Genomic DNA, 25,298 nt, shown 5'->3' on the forward strand with positions numbered 1-25,298 from the left:
CAGATGAGTTAACATTTCCAGCTTTTTCTGTTTTTGCTCAACATTCTCAAAGGGTTTTTTTTTAATCACTTCCTGTATCCTGCTCTTCAAGCCTCTGACCAAGAGGATAGGTCATAAACATTTCCCCAGTTTAATGTTGCTTTAAAGATGGCAAGAGTGGGTTCGGGGGGGGATTTTACCAACCTCCCTGTGGGTAAGTATTCAGTCTCTCAAAGCAGCACAATTGAGATTGGGAATTACATTGGGCGAGGAAATATGAGTGAAACCTCACACCCCAGCATTTTACAGCACGGTACATTGGAGCAGTCTACAAAAGCTTTGCATCACTGTAGTGGGACTTCAGTGTATTAAGTAAACAATGCACCTTAGGCATGTAACCAACAGACAGTCCAACAAGAGCAAGTTCATATTCTAAAAAACAAGATAATTAAAAAAGAAACAATGTCCATTTACTGACTACCATTTTGACACACAACATTTATACAACCACAAGCCACAATGTTATTTCCACAATCTACAAGGTATGCAAGCAATACACTGACTCGTGAGAAACATCAGCACATCCACAGTACAGAAACAATTTTCTCTCAATATATTCACATGCAAAGTGAATGTTTTAGTGTGCCCACTGTCTAGAGGTGCAGTGGTACTGGCTATGATTCCTCACTAGTCATCTAACTTTCTACTGTGTAATCGGGGAAAAATGGTAACATTTCGCTGCATTAGAAAAATAATGTTCCACAGTGTTTTTTCCTATTAAGTTTTGGTGTGGGTCCACTATCACAGAGTGGGACTGACCCAGGAGTCCATCGAGCCCCTCAGCTGTGGTCTGTTGCTAATATGTGTGCCCCGTAATCTGCGGTATCCCACTGAGCCACGTTCATTCTAAGGGTTAATTTCTTCTTTTTCCCATTTCTGCACAAAGAACCATCAACACGTGGAATGGATTTCTGGATAATAGAGGAGGCAAAAAGCCTGGAACCTTTTAACAGTTTTAAAAAATGTAATTAACCCAATTGGCAAGAAAGAAACAGAGTGTGTTTTTAAATAACTTCCCTTGATAACATCCATATGTGTCACAATGTAGAACTATCTCGGTGTATTTTCAGTACCTTGATTAAAAAGTGATTTTATGATGGCTTCCCAGCATGCATTCTGAGGTCAAACAGTGGGACAATAGCAGTTGGACATGGATTCATTTCCTGTGTGTGCTCTTTTTAGCATTCATTAATGCATTTATACCAGCTTCCTGCCTGTAGTATTTGACGTAGTTACAGGTTAACAAATGTGTTAAAATATCAGACGGTATATCATACATCAGACTGGTGTCCTGAAAGTATTGAAAGATTTAAACTCTCTCGTGTCCATTCGGAGCCACCTTCTAACCTGATATTTGAAATATTAAAGCCTCAAAATATACAAACCTGATATTACTTTAAAAATACGCTAAACAAAATTTGGTATATCTGGGATGAATAACAGAGAGAGATCTCACTGTGCTGTCTGCACCCACACCTGTCCTAAGTCAAAAAGCTAGAATTTGTTCCTGTTAAAAAATTGTTTTAACAGCAAGTGACAGATTCATTCTTTTTGATGAAAGAATGAAAGAAAGAACAAACTTGCATTCATATAGAGATTTAATACTGGCCATCAGTGCAGAGAATTAGTCAGGTATCCACTTCTGCCTATAGTGTCTGCATACATTTTGGTTTATTAGCTTTTTATACTTTACTGGTACAATTTCAATGAGCCATTTTCTATCATCGCATCGTTATTTAACTCACAGGGTCCAGCTCTAGAGCTCGAGAAGAATTTGCATCGCTCCAAAGAAACTTGGGAATGGTGATGCCAGAGTTCTGGCCAAGTATTAAGCAGCTAAGATTCAATGTGCAATTCATGTTATCTTTCTGCAGCTGGGACACACCATATCCCAACTTCAGCTCTTAGAATTTAGATTTTCCTATTACTTGAAGAGGTACTGCTTTTATGAAAAGCTATTTCTCAGACCTTTTTTTCCTCTTGTTTGCCAAACACTAATGTAATGACGCAGATTGTTCCAAAACAATTCATTATGCTGCAAAAATCATTGGGTCATTTTTGTTTGACGTCATTGCAATTGTAGATATGCAGCTGTTCAGCTATTTCCCCCCACCCCTGGCCCCGCTGCCCCCACTATGATTTAATTGACAGTGTATCACTCACAGTGGACACTCAGAATGGGGAAAAGAAGCCAAATCGGCACTCATTCACACCAACATATATGTCCTTCCTTTGAACTTAATTCTTGGATATTGTACATACCATAAAAATATTTCTGTGCCCCTGCTCAGGAAATAACTTTGTTTCCCTCACAACCAGTGTGGAAGTGCATGAAGGGTTACTTGACCATATTAATGTGGAAGTGCATGAAGGGATACTTGACCATATTAATGTGGAAGTGCATGAAGGGATACTTGACCATATTAACTCTTTATTAACTCACATAATAGGAAGTTGGGCTCAATAAAGTTTCTCTTTGTACTACTTGTTTGAGTGTTAATGTATTGGTATAGTGTAAGTTTCGACACCAGAAAAAAATCTTTTGAGATGTCTCGTCTGTCATGGATAACAGTAAAAATTACCTCCTCCAAAGCTGAAGATCAACACTTATTTGAAAAGCTTCACAATTTTGTAAATTGTGATATGTTGACCAGTGACTGCCATATATGTGAGGTCTGCGCAGTGAACCCTGAGTTGTTGGATCCAAGCTCCATAATGTGGTGCAGCCCTGTTACCACATGATATGAAACACTTACTCAACTCGGATTGCTGTGTATCTCAAAACCCCAGGGTCAAATTCTTGTTTCTTATTTTTGGATTCCCTCCCCACTTCCGCCAAAGCCGTGGACTCTTGTTGGTAGCCCTCCTGTAACTCCCTCCAATGACCATTTCTCACTTGTGAGACTTGTCAGCATGTGTTGGCAGGCTATTTAACTGTGAAGGCATCACAGCTCACCCAAAGTCCAAATGCAACTAGCAGCGGCAGCCATTGGACGATCACTGGGAGCTGTAACCATGTCTGCATTTTCCCCTCCCTAGCCCAGGGCTAATTTTTGTGACCCTACTACTGCTCGGCAGAGATTGGGTGAACAGACCGGGAACTGAACAAATGAAAATAAGAACTGGACATTTCACGATCTGAAGTGGAATTACTTTCTTTAAAACTCTGGAATGCAACATCTTCTTTCTCACTGCATCCCGTGTTGTGCCTTCACCAAGCATTTAGATTAGAGTATTTGATCTTAATAATGTGTTTAAATCGTTGTTCTTCGTTGGAAATCAGACTTTCAGTTCTTTAAAAAGAAACATTTTGGTTTTGCCCATTTTCAAACATATTCGAAGAAATATTTCAATCCAAAAGGCTTAACTCACCTCTCAGCACTTCTAAAAAATTGATCCTACTGTTAATTTTTCTTTTAATTTATCCATTGACTGGTGTGGTTTCGCACAACACATTTGGCTTCTCAACATACACATGTGTTCCTTGAAAATTCTATTTTACATGTGGACAGCTGATTCAATCTGAATTTAGTGGAATTAATTCAAATTTTAGATTAGACTTTTAAAATTGCAACAATGAGCACAGAATGAATTTGGCAAGAACAGATTTTTGGGGGTTAAATAATTTCAGAGGTACACAACGGGGAAAAACCTTTGTTATTTGCAGCAAAATCTTAAGTATTAATATGAAGAACACATTCCTGATCTGACTACAAATATCAAAAAGCAGAAACCTCCCCACTTAGAGGTTCTAACTGTTCAGGGGCAACATATTTGTTTCAGAAAACGGCAAGCCCCTTTGCAAATTTTTGACAATTGCAAAGCTAAATGATGCAAATATCAATTAAACGCATCATCATTTCACTCGCGCATATCATTGTGATGAAAGCATGATGTGGCTTTTCCTCCTGAAACATTTTTTAATGATGGCGGTAGCCTTGAAATTGCAATGTATGGGTATGTTGCAGTATTTACAGAAACTTTTCAAACACTGTATTGGAAAAAGTGAATGCAATTTTTACACAAACGTTGGTGAACCTCACACACCTATAGCTTGGCTCAGTTGGTAGCATTCCGACCTCTGAGTCAAAAGGCTGTGGGTTCAAACCCTAATACAGACTTGAATGCATAATCTCGGATAATACTTCAGTCCAGTACTGAGGGAGTGCTGTATTGTCAGAAGTGCTGCCTTTTGGATGAAGTGTCCTGCCTCCAAAAACAGATAATCCAGTCTTTCATCTCATTTGCCATCTGTGGGACCTGACTGTGTACAAACCATTTGTCTGCGTAACAACAGCACTTCAAAAGTAATCCATTATTGATAAGTGTTTGGGAATGTTCTAAGAAACCATAGGGGCTATATAAATGCAAGATCCTTCTTTCTATAATATAATGAAAATGCTATTTCCTGTCTGTCAGGCCACATTTCCTGTATCACTTCTTTATTACACATAATTATAGGAAAAATTATTTTCGGCAAATTTCTTGAAGCCGATTTGGCTCAGGTACAATCTCTTCCAACAACCATTTAAAAAGGGAAAGAAAGCCACATTTGGAACGGGAAGACAATCTACCTGACCAACAAAAAGTACCTCATTAACACAGGAGTCAGAATGTATGTGGCCCAGTCATACTTCAAAGGGAAACAAAGGCAAACATTTCATCCTGGTTCTGACTTGCAGCATGAAGAGCAATTAAAATTTGATCGGCTTCACCTTGCACAGTTCCTTCACTAAATAATTAGACTCTGATTGATCTGAGGCTGTATTTACTGAATAACAATGAGATTTTGGGGACTTTAAGAGATATTCCTCCACTTTAGCAGCAGAATAATACATCATTAAAGTAACGTAACATCTAACTCACTGTGAGCAGTCCCATGGAAGGTCTGCTGTTATATAAATAAAAGTCTTGCATCCAGCACACATTTATCACACACCAGCTGTCAGTTTTTTTTGAGGATGTAAAACAATCTTCTAAAAAAAAGAAAGCTGGTTATTGAAGTGGAGCCTACAATTTACATGCAGTTGCTTCATTGGAAATAAAAATCGGGAGAGATGTAAAACGGGCTGCCGATTTGTTATCACCCATTTTACACCATCGCACAAAGTCAAAATTACCCCCATTGTGTTCACGTAGGGGGGTTGGATTCCAGTAGATATTCCTGGATTTTTCTTGTGTTTATTTTGAAAGTTAATACACGTTTCTTTCTGATCGCAGAGATTATGAATGACGTCATCAAGAAGGTGAAGAAGAAGGGAGAATGGAAGGTAGGAATCTTTCCATTTCATTGTGATGTATTGTATTGATGCCTCTGGGTCAAGGATTTAATGAGGGAGAGGGACAAAATGATTTATATTTAGTATAGTTGATATCCTGCTGGAGAGCTTTGCTTGGCAGGAAGGCTCTGCATCAGGATATCAACTACATTGAATATCAATTGAAAATATTAAAATCGATGAGTATACCATCTTCGGTAGAATAAGTAACCTCAAAATAGATCAGGCGCCGGCCCAGATGACATCCATCCAATTGGGTCCTTAAAGAGATGGATCATGTGCCTTCCAAGCCGTTTGCCTGTATCTTTAACAGCTCGCTAAAGTCAGGGACTGTTTCCTGGGACTGGAAGGATGCTCAGCTAGTTACAATTTTTAAAAAGGGTGACATAGCAGAATCAGGGAATTTTAGGTCAATTAGTTTGACTTCAGTAATAGGTAAGATGCTTGAAGGGATCATAAGAGATGTTCTAAATGATCACCTGGACAGAGGAGACATCAGGGACACGCAACACGGCTTCTGGAAAAGCAGGTCATCTCTTACTAAACTGATCAAATTTTATGAAGAAGTCACTAGATTATTGGATGAGGGAAATCTGGTTGACTTAGGAGCAATTTGACTGAGGTCTATAAAATAATGAAGGGACTAGATTTTGTCCACATTGAAAAATTATTTCAATAATATAGGTTGGGTAGGATCAGGGGTCACACGTTTAAGTTACACAAGGGTAGAACTAGGTTAGATGTGAGGTGGCTCTTTTAACGAGAGGATAGTAAACCTATGGAACAAGTTGTCGGTTTGTGCAGTGAGCATCGATCTGCTGTACACCTTCATAAAAGAGCTAGACCGGTTCCTGGCTGGGGGCAGAGATCACGTCAAGAGGTAAGTTCCAAGCAATATAAAAGTCATGGTCAATGATCTCCTGAATTTGTTTTGACTGCTTGGACGGGGAGTCAGAGAAGAATTTTCCAGATTTTTTTCCCTAATTGGCCTTGGGTTTACATCGGGTAAATCGGGCTTTTTTGCCTCTCGCAGGAGATTACGTGGCTCCTGATGCGGAGGTAGTTGTTTAATCATGTGAGACAAGCTGGATGGACTGGCTGGTCTTTTCCTGTTTGACATTCTCATATGTTTGTATGGATCAGAAAATCGGGTACAGAGGTTCACATGCCTTATTTCTGGTGCTCCGATTTCTTTGGTGTTACATTTTAATATGCACTGCAGAGCAGCAATCAATGAAGAAAATGGAATGCTAGATTGTGTACCCAAAAAGTAGGATAGAAGTCAGAGCAAATTATGCCAAAACTGTACAGAGCTTAGGTCAGACTGCACCTTCAATACCATGTCCGGTTTTGGTCACCGAGGCACAAGAGAAAGAGAAAAGCAATGAGGCTACTCTCTAGTGTCTGAGATATGAAGGCAGACAAAAGAAACTTGAGGCCTTCAAAGAAGACAATTGAGCGGTGATCTCACAGTATGGAATCCAGAAAATGACTTCCAACTAAATTGCAAGAGAGGGACAAGTGGGGTTTAGAAGTGAAGTTGGAGTGCTAATTTCCTGGCCAAAACTAAATTGGTCCTGGTCTCAGATCCAGGCCTGAGCTCAGGTCTGGCCCAATTTGTGATCCTGGAGGAATTCAGGAGAAAGCATGAGAAATTCCTTCATTATTAACTGATCGCAAGAGCTTCCTATTTAATTTACTTATTTGTTAGACGATTGAAGTAAAAAGGGAAACCAACGAATGATTTGGGAAAGGGAAGAGTTTGGAAAGTTAAGTTTTCTACATGGATGCAAGCAGATCCAACATTTATTTCCCACATGAAATTGGGTTAGGAGAGATGAGATCTCATCACATGAATCTGGGCTGGATATCAAGATGCAAAGGGGGCCTCTCTTAAAGCAAACTCGAATTTTATTGAGCCATGGAATATTGGAGTTTCCATTTGTGCTGCATGCAGTGGATCTCATAAATGCTTTAGGAGGAATGTGTTCATGTAATGTACGTGGTTCATAATTTGCCAGTAGCTGCTGTGCTATGAAAAGGTGGTGATTTTTTTGTAAATGAATGACGGAACTAAGTGTTATTATGAGAGTTAGGCTGGTCTTGTGCACCTCACAGGGGCCCCATTAAGTGCAGCGGTGGGAGAGGCCTGAGAGCAGGTCATTTGCCTGAGAGCAGGTCATTTGCCTGACCGTTGCGGACCAGTGCATGGTGAGAGGAGATTAACCAAAGTCCCCAAGTGCTGGATAAACCCAAATATGTGGTGCAAAGTGAATAAGAAGTTCCCAATTCTCGTTTAGGTTTGCTATGTGTGAGGGTGAGATCTTCATTCATAAAGCAAATTGCATATCCCACTGTGTACTGATCATTTATTTGAAAGTAACACCAGTAATCCAACTGAAAATCAGCTCTGTGATTAATATAGTGAGTCAGAGTCGTACTGTTAGGCACAGGACTATTTATGCTTATACTGATGACTGTATTTGTTTATTTTTTTTAGGTGCTGGTGGTAGATCAGCTGAGCATGCGAATGCTGTCATCCTGTTGCAAGATGACTGATATCATGACAGAGGGTGTCACAAGTGAGTGTTCTTGGTGACTTATTTTCTATTACTGTTGACGTTCTTAGCTTTGGAATCAGATTGCTTTGCAATCAGCTTTAATGAAAATAGTTTGACGGTTAGGATTGCTGTGCATAATTGCACATCCTCATCTTTCGGCCCCTCCAAAAAGATTTTGAAAATCCCTGTAAAATTTAGATGCATGCCAACCTTCTTGAAAGTTTGCAACAGTCCTGTGGAGTTCAGAATGCAATTCATCATCTCAGCAACAAGCAAAGAAACTGGAAAGCAATAGATCATCACTGAGCTTTGGATAGTCCCAGGACAAACAGAGATCCTCAGGTGTAAGCAGTGGCTTAGTGGTGGCATTTGTGCCTCTGATTCAGAAGGTTGTGGGTTAAAATTCCACTCCAGAGACTTGAGCACAAAATCTAGACTGAAGTACTGAGGGAGTGCTGCACTGTTGGAGGTGCTGTCTTTTGGATGAAACATTAAACCCAGGCCCAGTCTGCCCTCTCAGGCGGACGTAAAAGATCCCATGGCACTATTTTGAAGAAGAGCAGGGGAGGTCTCCCTGGTGTCCGGGCCAATATTTGTCCCTCAACCAACATCACTTAAAACAGATTATCTGGTAATTATCACATTGCTGTTTGTGGGATCTTGCTGTGTGCAAATTGGCTGCCGTGTTTCCTACATTAGAACAGTGACTCTGTACAGACCTGGAGTCTGTAAATCTGTACAGACTGATAGTCAGTGGCTCTGTGCAGACCGGGAGCCAGTGACTCTGTAGGACCGGGAGTCAGTGACTCTGTACAGACCGGGACTCTGTACAGACACTTCAAAAGTACTTCATTGGCTGTAAAGTGCTTTGGGACATCGTGAGGTCATGAAAAATACTATATACATTCAAGTTCTTTCTTTTCAGTACAAATGTCATTGCTGGTCAAAACTGAATGATTGCCAAAGCATTTCAGCCGACCAAACAAGATCTTTGATCTGTGACACCACCATTCTTCAGAGTTCACAACATAAAACCTAGACTCATGATTTTGACGTTGAAAAAGAGAAAGTAATTACAAGACATACCTGGGAGAATGCTGCTTAATTTTGTTCATTCTGTACAAATCGACATTTGCTTTCCCAGTCCTCATTCTCTTTTATGTCTGCTTTCAGATAAATTAAATATACAGTTCCGTGGCAGAAATCTCGTAATAGGATTATCCCGCCCTGGACATGTTGAGGAAACATTCTCCTTATCTAATCCTTCCTGTTAACACTCCATTATAAGTCTGTCCTCCTCCCCTTTTAGATGGAAGAGATGATTCAGTGGAAATATAAATATAAGGACTTTTAAAAAAAAAGTACATTACATTCATTATTTTAAAAAAGGAAATTCAATATCTTTTTTTAAAAATGTAATATATTTGCCTTGAAGCAGAATTCTGTGTTCTTCACCATGTGCTGTTCTGTAATGCTGATTTTTTTTTTATCAGCACTGGCTCTCATTTTTGAAATACATTCTGGGCAGGCCACCATCCATGTGGCTTGTAATGTTCGAATGATCTTGTTTTTTTCAGTGTCAACTCCACCTACTCAAAAGTTATTTGGTTCATTCGCCTTGATCCTGCAGCCTAGGAATGCTGTTACAAGCTGCATCAGCACACCAGCCCCCAATCTAATTTTGTTGAGATGTAATTCTGTGATGAGGTTTTGTCGTACAGCTTGTTCCGACCAGAATGCACTGTCTGAAGAGAAGCCAGTGCTGTCCCCCTACTGGTGAAAAATTGCAATGTTATACGGAATGTTTCTCCGTCATGCAACATGAACCGATCAGAGAACGAGACAGGGGACTTTTTAAAAAGAAAATCGCTGTGTTTTCTTTTAAAAAGGACCGTTGTTCTACTCAACGGTTAAAACACCAAGAACTGTATTGCAAACCATTTCAAGCCAATTTTAACATTTTGCTACCCACATCAAAGTATTTAAACAAAAAGATCAAGTGTTTTGGATTCTTTCCACAAAGGTCATAATGTAATTGTGCAGGTTACACACTTAAGATTACAGTATAGTCAGCATTTGCAGACACATACAGACTTCTATTTATTTGGCTATGAGAGAGTTAAGGTTCCTCCTTGACAGGAAGATTAGGTTGCGTGTGGTACTTTAATCAGCACAGCTGGGTTGTGGGATGTTTGGGGTCCCTGCATTTTTGAAGGGCATTGAATAGATGGAAAGGACCCGTACCTTCTTTTACTTTCTTAGTTCCAACTTAAGGCCATGAATTACTTGCTTAGATTGTAATATGTCGCAAATATGCTTTGTCCATTTATTTGGAGGGTGATGTGTCCTATGTTTAATTTTTCACCCCTCTCCTCTCTAGAATCATGTCACCTCACACATCAGTCTTACCAAAGAGGACTGAGAGGTGAGGCACCCAGACTTATGCCTGTTCCACCCTTTACCATCCATGCTGAAGCACAGCCCATGGTAATTTTGCCCCCATTTGTCCCTGCCTGTTGGAAGGTTCTTGGCACCTCGTCATGGCAACATGGTTATCTCACCTTGTGTGGAAATATCCACACAAAACCAAAAAATCTTAAAACAGAAGTCACATGCATTGTTTGGAAACAGTGAGTTGAGCTGTGCTGTTGGACCTATTGTCCACTCACAAGTTGTCGTGACAAAGGCCCGGCAATCGATGGCAACCCCATCTCAATTGAAGATCTGTATGCAACAAAAGGTTGAGATAGCTGGAAGGAAGGGGAAGTTTTTAAAGCAACAAGGAACAAAATGCATTGGGAATACAAGTTTTGCCGAGTAAATAATTTAAATTCCAAAGTATAAAAGAGGAGGAACCTACCGTAGGGCCAAACCAACCTCTTAAAAACTAGTTACATTTTTTGATGCAGTTAAGGAATTATAACTGGCAAAATAGTATTTGGTATCTTCTAAAGGACGACAGTCTAGTCTAAGACAGGAGAGAGAAAGGCATGTTTCAGTGATGACACATTTAGATTTGCAATTAATTAAACCTTAAATTAACTTCTGTCCATCAAAAATTCTTAGACATCTCACCTTGGGGGTCAGATATTTTGGCGACTGTTTATACTCCGTGTGGTGACCTTTGTTCACTTGAACTTCTCTTTGTTCCATCTCAATGGCGATTATGTGAAGTTGTGGAAGACATAAATAAACGGAGAGAACCACTCCCCAGTTTGGAAGCAGTTTATCTCATCACACCCTCTGAAGAAGTAAGTCACTGGTTTAAACAATCTCAACAGATTAAGAAGTACATGCATACACTGATTTTAAAGTTTACAGTATTTACTTTAACTTGTGGAAGGGCAAATTGTTTGGCTCAATGCCACTTGCTACAAGTTTCAATGCTTACACCGTGTAGCGAGATTTGCTGACTAAGTACTGTACTATTGCATAAAAAGTGCCAGAGGTAGTGAAAATGCTGGTTTCTGAGTGATAACAAATCACTTTCCCTACTCATGGGCAAACACAGTCAAGCCTATAGAGATATAAGATCATGTGATATATGCTGAGTTCCTTGTACCATTGTACTAGTAAAAAAGGCCATATTGACAGCTCCTTTGTCATGTAAACCCTTCCTAAACTCAGGTAACAATAAGAAAGTGGAATCAAACATACTCAAGGGACCTGCAAACCAATGAAGAACAACAACCAGCATTTATGTAAGGTCTTTAATGTAGAAAAATATCCAACGACACTTCACAGAGCAAAAAGAAGAAAGGATGTTGAGCTGAAGAAGGAGATATTCGAAGGGGAAACCAAAAGCTTGGTCAAAGAGATGGGTTTGAAGGAGAGTCTTGGAGGTGGAGATGAAAGGGATTGAGGAAGGGAATTCCAGATTCTGGGGCCTAGATAGCTGAAGGCCTGGCCACCAGTGGTGGAGCGAAAGGAAATGGGATGCACAAAAGGCCAAAGTCAGAGGAATCGAGAGTTTGGGTCGATTGGAGGGCTTGAAGAGGTTACAGATAGGGAGAAGTCATGAAGGAATTTAAATATAAAGATGATCATTTTGAATTTGAAGCATTGGGTGACTGGGAGATAATATACTTCAGGCGAGGACATAGGATGATGGGTGAGTGAGACTTGGTGCTGGGTAAGATATGAGCAGCAGAATTTTGAATGAGCTGAAGTTTATGGAGGGTGGACAATGGAAGGCTGGCAAGAAAGGTATTGGAGTAATTGAGTCTTGAAGTGACAAAGGCATAGAGGAGGGTTTCAGCGGTAGATGGACTGAGGTAGGGGCAGAGGCTGGCGATGTTACGGAGGTGGAAGTAGATAGTAATGATCACGCATTCTCCTCTAATTAAAGTAATAATTTGGATACACTTGGAAACATGAATAAACACGACTTACGAGTGTTCTAGAACGCGAGAATTACCTGAGCCCCCCGTTAACATTGGAAATTCAATTTGTCGAACCCAAGCACACATTAAGAATGAGATTATTCATTGGAAAATCCTGATGTTACAATGCCCACAGCTAATGTAGGAAATGTATCAGAATTTACCATTATATGTTGACGGTCTAATGTATGATGCTGCATTTGTCTCCTTCAGGTTGTCACACATTAATCAGAATAATTTTTATCGAGAAAAAAATTCTACCAACAGGCTGAGTAAAGTGCAGCACTGACTGAAAACCATGTAACTCTAGGCTTACCACAAGTTGAGAAGTGAATAGCAACTCAATTGTATCTCAAACATTACTTAATTTTCCCACTCTACACATGCAAAGATAACCTGGTTATCAGAGTGATCAGCACAAATAGTACAATAACTATTTAGTCAATGGATTTTTTGTTGAAGTGTAATTCATCCTGTTTAAATGAACATTACTTAATAGAGATTTTACCTTTCCAGTCTGTGCGCGCATTGATCAATGATTTTAAGGACGCTCCCTCCTCGAAGTACAGGGCAGCTCACGTCTTCTTCACAGACTGTAAGTACACAGATGGTCAAAGAGGCATATGTTCTACTCACGTAAGATGCTACCTGTTAAGAGTTTTGAAGGTGATAATGTCAACTTTGAGGTTAGTTAGTTATCTTTGAGAAACTTGCCTTTTGTATTCCAAAATGCAGGTTACTTCCAGCCTGCCACTGAATGGCAAAGATCACTCCCCTGACGCAACATCATGGGAGATTGACTCAGTCTGAATGCTTGGTTACAATTAGCCCTAAAGTGTCATTGATTGATAGGTGGTTGTTGTAATATTGTTGTATAACAACGATCCTGATTCAAAGATGGTAGAATAAAGTAATTATTTCACAGTTCTGAAGCAATTAATCGATCATTACTGAGAAATTTGAATTTCTATTCCAATAAGTAATCCATATAAAGGATCAGTGATACATTATATGCTATATTAGTGTGGTCGTGTATTCTATATTTTTCAAGAGACATATCTCTGATAGAACGTATTGTTTTTCCTTTTTTTGCTGGATTCTCAGTCTCTGTGGGAAGAACTGGGGAAATTTTAAAGCTGGAGACAGCAGCGAGTGGGATGTTGATTGCTCCGCAAAATAAAGGACGTTCATAAATATCTATTTGACTGTAAATACCCCCCAGTCTCACTTGTCATCGGTTTTATTTGCACATATTGTGCTGTTTTGACATTGACCTTACTGTTTAAAAGAAAACTTAAAAGCTGTTTCCTTTGCACTTCACAGCCTGCGCAGATCCGTTGTTTAACGAGCTGGTAAAGTCTCGTACATCAAAGGTTATCAAAACTCTTACTGAGATCAACATTGCCTTTCTTCCATATGAATCACAGGTAAGACATTTTATCCAACAACCACTGCGGGGGTAAAGGTAGGCTGGAGAGATTTTCCAGTGTTGCAACTCTGGTGGATTTTTTTCCTTTTTCTTAATTGATAGAATAAACTTCTATTTGTTACTTTACTTGGATTTTGAATGGTCCGAATTTCAACGCCAGAGCAACAGTAATATATGTGATGGAGGAGGGGAGAGAAAGGGAGAGGATTATTCTCTTGCCACGTGGCTGATGATTGACATGGTGTAACATTGCTGCCAGGCATTTATTTACAATAAGGTACTCACCCAACCGAAGAGACCACGTACTGCCTTGCAAAGTATTTCCCGGCATGTGCATAATCACCAATGGTGGGATCTTACAAGTTACAACTTAGAGCTGTTCTGCACCAAATATAGATCCAACTTAAAAAACTTGAGTTTAAAAAATACCCCTTTCTTAACTCTCTCGAGCTGTTCTCTCCCTCTGCTCCCCGAGATATACTGTATTTAATTTGGGGGTTTTGTTTGAAGCACCTGAACCCTCCCTCCATTTGCTTTGTACTGTTGACTTCCGTCATTATTTTAATATTTGAAATCTCCTTATTTTTTAACTCCAGGTCACAACAGGAGAAGAATGCTCACTTTTTGAACTGACCATGTTGAATAAAGTTCCTCATTGAGTAAAGCTTTCTGAGGAAAACCTATATTTTTGCTTGTTAAAGACTTACTAAAGGTCACGGTTCAAGTTTTGGATGGATGCGAGTCCTAGAATAAGCAGTAAATATGGATGACTAGTTTGTGCGCTTTCTACTGATCCGGCCCTGCCTTTTACTTATGTCCACTTTCTTTTTGTGGATATTATCTAACAGAAAAAAAAACTGACTCAGCAATGTTCTAATAGTGAACTTACAGCACTGGCCTTACTACATTTACTAGATTCACCTCAATCTCTTAATGCTCCGAACCCTGCTGAGTTGTTTTGACAATCCATGCACTGTATAATTTAGTGTAAGGCTGTCTCACTCCGCTGAGTGGCTGAGTGGCAGTTAGCTGAAGCAAGTATCAGTGATTACAGCCTGTTGACCAATGGGAACCACGCACCAAGGATTGTGAGGTCCATCTGTCAAACAGAAGGTGCTTCCAATTCGACTATGAAACCAGTCACCTGACCATGAACAGATGGGATTCTGCTCACTGCAGTCTTTTTCTTTCTTTATACAATAGATTACGTTAGCATGGGTTTGCCATGTAATTATTTAGGTTTTTAACTAAACGCAGACAGCACAGGAAATGAAATGACTGGTAAAAAAATAATGATATTGATAAAGTCCTTTGGCCTGATTTTATATTTACATGTAGATTGTTGTGGGCATGGCACTAACAGAGAACAGACGAGAAATAAATGCACATGCTCAGTATGAGCTGGTATTGGGTTTGACTCTTCTCGGATTATCATGTTGATTGGTGCCTCTGTGTGCTGTTTATTGCCAAATTCTGCAGCTTTTTGATGGCCAGGCTACTTGAGCACTCTACTGTACCACACAGATACTAGTTTAGTAACTGGTCTGTTCTCCCATAGTCAACCAGACCAGACCACACTTCCTGATTAAACTGTCACTGTTGTATCGCGATTGAGACGATACGGGTTTCGAAGAGGATTTAAACAATTGTTTTCTTTGTTTCAGGTTTACTCCCTGGATGTACCAGATGCATTCCAGAGTTTCTACAGCCCCCACAAGGCACAGATGCGAAACCCTCTCATGGAACGATTAGCAGAACAGATTGCAACCCTCTGTGCCACACTGAAAGAGTACCCTGCAGTCAGATACAGGGGGTAAGAGCACATTTTCAAAGAAGCTTCTGTCATTTTTCCCAGTAGGTTCTTGCTTCCCACAGAGAGGGTAGTTCGACTGCATTGTTATGATCACTGAATAGTTTTGGAAAAGGGACCTTCTTTGGATACTGTGCTTCCCAGGCTGCTAGAAATGGAAAGGCGATGGGGGTGGGGTGGGAGAAGAAATGAATGAGGAATATTGCCTTTGGAGGGGAATAGGCCATGGTTGAATGAAGGATTTGGGGGATGGGTAAATATTCCTGAGATTTCCTTGACTTTCTTTTCATATCAGTGAGTATTTATGCAGAGAGTTTCATCAGGAGAATAGGTAGAGTAGAGTCCATGACACAACAGATTGTACATGCACTATAGAAGGAGCGGGCTTAATAGCCCATGTGGTGTTTTCCTGTTCTAATCTTTTACATATCATAACGGTGTTTCAATCACATGCAAACCGTTGGCCATTATCGATGGATCCATTTCAAAATACCTGGGCTGGAGGGGAGCCAGAGCTGCAACTCATTAGGAAACTGGTATTTTGTGCCCTGATGCCATAGACCATGAAGTTGAATTGTAATTTTGTTGTGGAAAGTTGCCACACTCAATAGTACAAGCAGGGGAATACACTGTCATAGGTAGAAAATTCAGAGGTCAAGTCAGTCCAGTCCGTTCACTTACATACAGTGGCTGGGTATTCTGCAGCTAGTGACTCACCTCCTGACTCCCCAAAGCCTTTCCACCATCTACAAGGCAGCTCCAACAACATTCAAGAACCTTGACACCATCCAGGACAAAGCAGCCCACTTGATTGGCACCCCATCCACCACCCTAAACATTCACTCCCTTCACCACCGGCGCACTGTGGCTGCAGTGTGTACCATCCACAGGATGCACTGCAGCAACTCGCCAAGGCTTCTTCGACAGCACCTCCCAAACCCATGACCTCTACAACCGAGAAGGACAAGAGCAGCAGGTACATGGGAACAACACCACCTTCATGTTCCCCTCCAAGTCACACACCATCTCGACTTGGAAATATATCGCCGTTCCTTCATCGTCGCTGGGTCAAAATCCTGGAACTCCCTTCCTAACAGCACTGTGGGAGAACCTTCACCACACGGACTGCAGCGGTTCAAGAAGGCGGCTCACCACCACCTTCTCAAGGGCAATTAGGGATGGGCAATAAATGCTGGCCTCGCCAGCGACGCCCACATCCCATGAACGAATATTTAAAAAATACAGACCCATAGAGAGAGAGGGAGAGAGAGAGAGAGAGACACACACACACACACACACACACACGCGCGCGCGCATTGTCTAATCAGCCACCTACACAGTATCATTGGTAGGGGTCTCATTCAAGTTGTCCAGCTGCCCTGTTGGCTGGAGAATGTTGTGTAGCACAGTGATGGTAGAAAAATTGAGTTTGAGAGTGACGTACTTAAATCAGAAACTAGAGTCTTAAACTTAAATAAAGCCAATTACAGAGATATGAGGGTCGAGTTGGCTCAGGTAGATTGGGAAAACCAAATTAAAGAGTTTGACAGTTGAAAAGCAATGGCAAACATTTAAAGAAATATTTCAATATTCTCAACAAATATACATTCCATTGAGAAATAAAAACTCCATGGGAAAAGTGACCCACCCATGGCTAACTAGAGAAGTTAAGGATAGTATTATATTAAAAGAAGAGGCCTATAATGTTACATAAGAACATAAGAAATAGGAGCAGGAGTAGGCCAATCGGCCCCTCGAGCCTGCTCCGCCATTCAATAAGATCATGGCTCATCTGATCCTAACCTCAAATCTAAAGAACACAAGAAGTAGGAGCAGGACCCGGCCACTCAGCCCCTGGGCCCGCTCCGCCACCCACAGGGCCTTGACCGATCCGAACTCAGCTTCATGTCCAATTTCCTGCCCGCTCCCCGTAACCCCTAATTCCCTTTACTTCTAGGAAACTGTCTATGTTGCCAGGAAGAATAGTAAGCCTGAGGATTGGGAGAGTTTTAGAAACAGGCAAAGGACGACCAAAAAATTGATAAAAAGAGAGAAATAGCATATGAAAATAAACTAGCAAGAAATATAAAAACGTATTGTAAGAGCTTCTACAAGTATATAAAAAGGAAGAGAGTAGCAAAAGTAAACGTTGGTCCCTTAGAGGCTTAGACAGGAGAAATTATAATGGGGAATCAGGAAATGGCAGATGCGTTAAACAAATATTTTGTATCTGTCTTCACAGTAGAAGACACACAAAAAAATACCAGGAATAGCGGGGAACTAGTGGTCTAATGAGAGTGAGGAACTTAAAATAATTATTATCAGTAGAGAAAAAGTACTTGAGAAACCAATGGGACTAAACTCTGATAAATCCCTTGGACCTGATGGCCTACATCCTAGGGTTCTAAAAGAGGTGGCTGCAGAGACAGTGGATGCATTGGTTGTGATCTTCCAAAATTCCCTCAATTCTAGAACGGTCCCAACGGATTGGAAGGTAGCAAATGTGACCCCGCCATTCAAGAAAGGAGGGAGAGAGAAAACAGGGAACTACAGGCCAGTTAGCAGAGTCAACATGGTTTCATGAAAGGGAAATCGTGTTTGACAAATTTATTCGTTTTTTGAGGATGTAACTAGCAGGTTAGACAAAGGCGAACCAGTGGATATTTGGATTTTCAAAAGGCATTCAAGCAGGTGCCGCATGGGGTAGGGGGTAACATATTAGCATGGATAGAGGATTGGTTAACAGACAGAAAACAGACAGTAGTGATAAATGGGACATTTTCAGGCTGGCAGGCTGTAACTAGTGGGGTGCCGCAAGGATCGGTGCTTGGGCCTCAGCTATTTACAATCTACATTAATGACTTAGATGAAGGGACCAAGTGTAATGTATCCAAGTTTGCTGATGATACAAAGTTGGTGGGAAAGTAAGCTGTGAGGAGGACACAAAGAGTCTGCAAAGGGATATCGGCAGGTTAAGTGAGTGGGCAAGAAGGTGGCAGATGGAGTATAATGTGGGGAAATGTGAGGTTATTCACTTTGGTAGGAAGAATAGAAAAACAGAATATTTTTTAAATGGTGAGAAACTATTAAGAAACACAGAAAGTTAACATGCAGGTACAGCAAGCAATTAGGAAAGCAAATGGAATGTTGGCCTTTATTGCAAGGAGGTTGGAGTACAAAAGTAAGGAAGTCTTACTACATTTGTACAGGGCTTTGGTGAGACCTCACCTGGAGTATTGGGTACAGTTTTGGTCTTTTTATCTGAGGAAGGATATACTTGTCTTAGAGGCGGTGCAGCAAAGGTTCACTAGATTAATTCCTGGGATGATTGGGTTGTCCTGAGGCGAGGTTGAATAGAATGGGCCTATACTCTCTGGAGTTTAGAAGAATGAGAGGTGATCTAATTGAAACAAATAAGATTATGAGGGGGCTTGACAAGGTAGATGCTGAAAGGTTGTTTCCCAAGGCTGGAGAGTCTAGAACTAGGGGGTATTGTCACAGGATAAGGGGTCAGCCTTTTAAGATTGAGATAAGGAGGAATTTCTTCACTCAGAAGGTTGTGAATCTTTGGAATTCTCTATCCCAGAGGGCAGTGGATGCTGAGTCGTTGAATATATTCAAGGCTGAGATAGACAGATTTCTGGACTCCAGGGGAATCAAGAGATATGGGGATCGGGCAGGAAAGTGGAGTTGAGGTCGAAGATCAGTCATGATCTGATTGAATGGCGGAGCAGGCTCGAGGGGTCATATGGCCTACTCCAGCTCCTATTTCTTATGTTCTTAAATAATTTTATATACACAACGTAATAAAGTGGTGGTGACATTAGGTGTGAATTTTTGGATTGCATTTGTTTTGCAAATTTATCTTTCTAAGGAAATCATAGTAGAAATATTGGAACGTCAATACCCACCGCTTTCAAAAATTAACACAATTTTACAGTTCTTACAAACAAGCTATGAACTTACGATTAGGCCGAAAAGTCAATCCAGCTGAACATGATGAGCTCAAGTTCAAACAGATAGCTTTAGGTTTGTGTTACTAGTCAAGTGATAATGTTGTCAGATCGGCAAGAAATCTCAACAGAAGTCTGAGCTCAGACAGTTTTTTGTTACACCCCGTGTTCCTATATCAGGTTCAGATTTTCCTGCACAACACCCACTCTTTATTTCTCTTAGTCCTAATTGTTCCTAGCCAAGGACACCACAGCCATTTGTCACACCGCACAGTTCCATGCCTGAATTCCGCTAACAGCGCAAATCAAAGATTCAACCAGAATCTTTATGGCTCACCACAACACTATGGGGTAGATTTTGACTTTGTGTAAAACAGCTGATGGCGAGTCCACAACCCGTATTCTCATCTCTCCCAATTTTTATTTCCATTGAAGTCAATGCCGATTCGCCCTCACCCGTTTTTACACTATCGCACAAAGTCAAGATCTATCTCTATAGATTTACCCACTCAGCCATCTGGTAGATTGTACAAGTTGGTGCTCCTTACCAAAGCTTCAGGCAACAGGAGTGCAGGCCAGAAATGTATGCCGGGAGGTCAGGGTGCCCAGCACGATGTTTTGTCTGTTAATTTTAATGGATGGAAAGTTGTGTGGGACGGGCTGACCCACGCACCTAAATTCCAGATGTGTAAAGCTCCACACTGGGGGCTCTAATTTGTAAAATCCAATCTAAATTATTTCAAAGTTTGAAGAAAATGTTGTTACTCAAAAAAGAAACACTGTCATTGAGGGGATTTACTGTTTAGTAAAATGCTTATCGTGTAATTCCCGACAGCAGCCCTGGCACTTTGATGCTTTATGGTTCGATCATTCTTCATACAAGAAAAGTAAGAGATTTATTGAAAACCTGTTTCTAAATTGTGTTGGCATTTTTCCAATAATATGCTGCATTTTACATTCCTAGTGATTATAAAGAAAATGCCATGCTTGCACAGCTGGTGCAAGATAAACTAGATGCGTACAAAGCTGATGATCCAACTATGGGCGAGGTAAGTGTTTCCCACATAACAAGATGGGTATAAATGGTTTTGCTTCAATATCCAACTTGTCACATCCAATGGATTTAATAGATCGTGAGAATGCACCTCTTCCACTGACATGGTGGGGCTGGGTTTCCATTCAGTCAAAATGAGAAAATTCAATTAATTGATTAGCTACTTCCAATCTACACAGCTTAAAAGATTGTAATATATTTAAACATAAACTTACTTGAGGGTGGATTCAATATTTTTTAAAAATAAAACTGTTTATGCTTTAGTATATATCAGTAGACAAAATCAGATGCAATTATTGCTTTCCACAATCTTCCTGTTGCAAGTCCCAGCCTATCAGGGTAACATGTTGCTTCAGGCCTCGAGTTGGCAATTTAGCATCACTTCTCAATATAACTACATAAGGTCTGTTTTAATGATGGTTTATTCATGTATGTTGATCTCATTTACATTCAATATTTGTTTTGGCCTATTGAGGCATGTCAGTTGATCAGTTTTTTTTAGATCATAAATTAACTCAGTAGTGGTTGCTTTGAGCTTTTCACTAATGTCAGAATCACGTGTAAAGTCCATTGAGGAACTACAAATGATGCTTCGAGCAGCACGATGTGAAATTGGCAAGTGGCCGGAACCATTTGGACATTACAGTACATCACTGGACTTGGTTAACATCAGTAGTTGCGGCTTTGAGCCTAGTTGGCAACCTTCACTCTGACTCGCTTTCCAAACTATACACGTGTCTATAAATCCACAACCAATGCACAAGGTGATCTTCACTCCACAAAGGAAAGTGTAACCTCCTGAAGGAAAGTCAGCGCCATTCGAAGAGCTCACAGAAGAAATAAGCAAATCTTATCAGAACCATTCCGATTGTCTTTAATATAGATTTATAAGGACACTTACAGATCTGTGTGTACTAAAGCTTTAAAATTATTTTGAAACAATTTTCAGAACCTTCCCTATCAACAATCTGTGTGTCTTGCTTATATTTCTAGCTCTTATTTATTAGATGGAATAGATGATGTTCCACACCGTAGAGCAATAATTTAATGTGAAGTACTTGACCATTTGGACTTTGCAGTGACAGATGAACAAATCTTTGCAGTAAGAGATCAACTCCTTGTAAAAGCTGGAGGAATGGAGTTTATTTTTAAATATGTCAAATTGAACAAGTTATGTAGCATGGATGGGTTGAAGTTACTGGATAAAAAGCTAGAGCATTGATACGACATGAACTACAGTAGAGCATGGATCTTTATTTCAGTCTCCATTGCACAAGAGGTTGAATAATAGTTTAGAAGTTGTTTCATAGCTGTTTGTTACACCTTTGTGAGTATTTTAAAAATTAGTGGTATTCGTTAAACACCTCAATCAGAACACCCCTCAATCTTCTAAACTCACGAGAATACAGGCCAAGTTTATGCAACTGTTCTCATAATTTAACCCTTTAAGCCCCAGTATCGTTCTGGTGAATCTGCGCTGCACCCCCTCCAAGGCCGATATATCCTTCCTGCGGTGCGGTGCCCAAACTGAATGCAGTACTCTAGATGGGGCCTGACCATGGCTCCATACAACTGAAGCATTACTTCCTCCTGTTTGAAATCCAGCCCCCTTGAGATAAAGGCCGACATTTCATTAACCTTTTTGATTGCTTGCTATACCTGTCTACTAGCTTTAAATGATTTGTGTAATTGGACTCCCACATCTCTTTGCTCCTCTTCAGTTCCTAATTTCTCACTATTTGGAAAATACTCCGATTTATCTTCCTTAAGCCAAAAGTGGATGACCTCACACTTGTGCTAATGAGTTACATCTAATCTGGTTTCCTTGTATTTAATGGTGATGTGTAACATATTGTAAGGCAATCATTACAAAGCTGTAAGATCTGAGGTTCTGTGGTTACTATGTTTGAGTGGCTACTCACTGAGGTAACAGTACACAGAGCAGCAGGATGCATGTTCACACACTCAATTGCAAACATGTAGCTTTCTTAATCTCAGGCAGCCCAGTAGTCCAGCTGTCTCTCTGCAGAGAGTAGGAGGGAAAACAGGTGGAGAAGCCATCCCACAATGCCATGCTAAATTCCCAACAATTGGGATTGCAAGAGCTCTGGAATCTGGTTCATCACCTTTTCTTTCAATTGGGGAATGGTATAAGTTGCTTCAGAGGACCTGACAGAACCAAATGAATAGAGGGGAATAAAAATGTTTCATTATGGCTCCCATGTTGTTCAATGTATATTGGATCAGACGTGATGGCATGTCATCAAATGTTGCAGTGAAGGGTTACTGTTCCAAGATATATTTAAATTAATAAGCTTTATAACAGGGAACTTGTATCACTATTACATAAAATGTAATTAACTTGTGGCTATCTAGCTTGTTTCTACTTCTTATAATTGAAATCTCTGATTTCAGGGCCCTGACAAAGCACGCTCACAGTTATTGATAGTTGACCGTGGATTTGACCCGGCATCTCCTGTACTCCATGAATTGACCTTCCAGGCCATGACCTATGACTTGCTACCTGTTGAAAATGATGTTTACAAGTGAGAGGCACTGTTTTCTACCTTTTCACTTCGCCTGTGTACTTTATCATTGTTCAGATCGGAGTTATCGGATAATACCAACAACTGCCTTTCGAAAAATGACCCCAAGTGTAGAGTAATGGCGTGTCTGACTTACCTTGGGTTGTATTTTCCCTATTTCTTGGTATTACCACTAATCTTAGCATAAATTGAGAGGTGGTTTCTGCTGTGGCACCATTCTCTCTCCAGTTTGGCACTGATTGTACTGGATGTATTTTTTTGATGAAAACCGTTGAAGGAAAATTGGAAATGTATAGAAATCAGCTGTCAATCCCATCAATAACACCATCAGTGCATGGCTCATCACCTTCCTGGAGTTACTAATCAGCATGTGATCCTCCACACCACATTGAATGGTTTTAAAAAATCAACTGGTGGAAGGTACATATTTATGCTCATCAAGATGGCACTGGCATTGGAACATGTTTTTCAACTTTAAGCATCCAATATCAGCACTAAGTGCATCCAGGTCAGATACAGCACAGGCCAGATACAGGCTTAAACTCTCTCATTCTCCTTCAACAATGTATCTTAACCTCATCAACCTCCACTGCACTGATTGGCTATCTCCATTTTGTCTTCTTGTATTGCATGAGATTGCCAAACTGCATTCATTTTGTACTTTGGATCCTCATCCATCTCGAATTGAGTTGAGACCACCCAAACCCATTTCATGGAAGGCCTTTAATAAGCAAAAGGTTAAAGACAAAAAAATGGAGAGCTTTCATTCCAATATGGCTTGGATTCAAAGCCAGTTCAGACAGGACAGTTCCTTTATCCATTGCACCACCCAATTTCCACAATTGAACCTTGTTCAATTTGCGTGCTTGTTATGCTAGGGTTCAGTTGAAAGGACAATGAAAATCATTATTATTTTCCTGGCAAACAGTCTCGTTCTGTTTTAATCCACAACTAGTTTGTACAATAATATTTTTGACACAACATTGCACCTTTCTTTTTACATTCTGGTGCTAATGTTATGCATACCTGTGCTCCCCAGTGCAACACCTGAGGCATCCAGATATTTGTATGAAAAGTGAAGTCTTTTGGGAGCATCTGCATGGTCAAGATCAAGGTTATGGAATGGCTGCTGAGGCTGTTTTCTATCCAGCATTGTTTGCAGTTTAGAGAAGGTCCCATTGATAACACTGAGAAAATGCCAAGGCAGCTGGTGAAACGCAGAAGAATTCATGGTTTTTTTGCAGTTTATTTTTTTTATAAACCAATGTGAAAGCGATAAGAGGAATATTTAATTAGAGATGGTCTTGTATGTGCCGAGGCCAATGTGCTGCCCCACTGAGTGGTGGGATGTAGATTTGGCCATGATTCACCACACACTGACTTGCCATTCGCAGCAGTGCCACAGTGGGGGGAGGGGGAGCATGAAGCAGAGGCCAGTTGCTTACCCACAAGGTGTGTGAAGAAATATTAAACATCAAAGGGACAATTGCTTTGCAAAGGCTGTTTCTGTGCACAACCCGGTGGGTAATTTCAGAGCAGATTATTTGCCCAAGCTTTTGGCCAGGCATAGCATGTATTGCAGAAAGACTCAAGAAGGGGCAGTGGGGCCAAGGTAACAAGTCAACCCTGGGAAGAACCACTTAGGTTCCAAAGTACCATTGATCAAACTGAAGAGTCATTTCATCTGGTCTGAGTTTCTATTTAAGTTGATCTTTTTATTTTTTCCCTCAGGTACGAAACAAGTGGAATTGGAGAAAACCGGGTCAAGGAGGTCCTTCTGGATGAGGATGATGACCTCTGGATTACTCTGCGTCACAAGCATATTGCAGAAGTGTCCCAGTATGTAACTGCAGTCTTTGTTCTGTATTTCTGTACTGGTTGTAGAATATTCATTTTAGAATTGCTTTGTGACAAAGAAAAAAATAGCCTGTTGATGAGAGGTTGAGATGGTGATATTTTCATGTGTAACTGATTGTTTTAAACGTAAGGAATCTTACAACACCAGGTTTATAGTCCAACAATTTTATTTTAAAATCACAAGCTTTCGGAGATTATCCCCTTCGTCCCCTTCGTCGAAAGCTTGTGATTTTAAAATAAAATTGTTGGACTATAACCTGGTGTTGTAAGATTCCTTACATTTGTCCACCCCAGTCCATCACCGGCATCTCCACATCATGTTTTAAATGTCACAGTAAAGTTGCAGAATTCACTATGTTAGGATCTGCAACTGCTTGGTGGCCATCAA

General features: G+C 40.4%; 1 protein-coding gene across 3 annotated transcripts in view; it reads left to right on the top strand.

Annotated features, from left to right (window-relative positions):
* LOC137300399 (syntaxin-binding protein 1) overlaps positions 1-25,298 on the top strand; it is a 116,238-nt gene that overhangs the window by 72,787 nt on the left and 18,153 nt on the right. For all 3 annotated transcript variants that reach the window (XM_067969479.1, XM_067969477.1, XM_067969478.1), the window contains 9 exons: positions 5,260-5,309; positions 7,819-7,900; positions 11,054-11,130; positions 12,778-12,856; positions 13,585-13,688; positions 15,355-15,503; positions 20,418-20,502; positions 22,923-23,053; positions 24,785-24,892. In XM_067969479.1, the coding sequence (XP_067825580.1) occupies positions 5,260-5,309; positions 7,819-7,900; positions 11,054-11,130; positions 12,778-12,856; positions 13,585-13,688; positions 15,355-15,503; positions 20,418-20,502; positions 22,923-23,053; positions 24,785-24,892 (865 nt within the window). The remainder of the gene's footprint in view (positions 1-5,259; positions 5,310-7,818; positions 7,901-11,053; positions 11,131-12,777; positions 12,857-13,584; positions 13,689-15,354; positions 15,504-20,417; positions 20,503-22,922; positions 23,054-24,784; positions 24,893-25,298) is intronic.

Source organism: Heptranchias perlo, chromosome 31 (genome assembly GCF_035084215.1).
Source record: "Heptranchias perlo isolate sHepPer1 chromosome 31, sHepPer1.hap1, whole genome shotgun sequence".
In the NCBI taxonomy this organism is placed as follows: Eukaryota; Metazoa; Chordata; class Chondrichthyes; order Hexanchiformes; family Hexanchidae; genus Heptranchias; species Heptranchias perlo.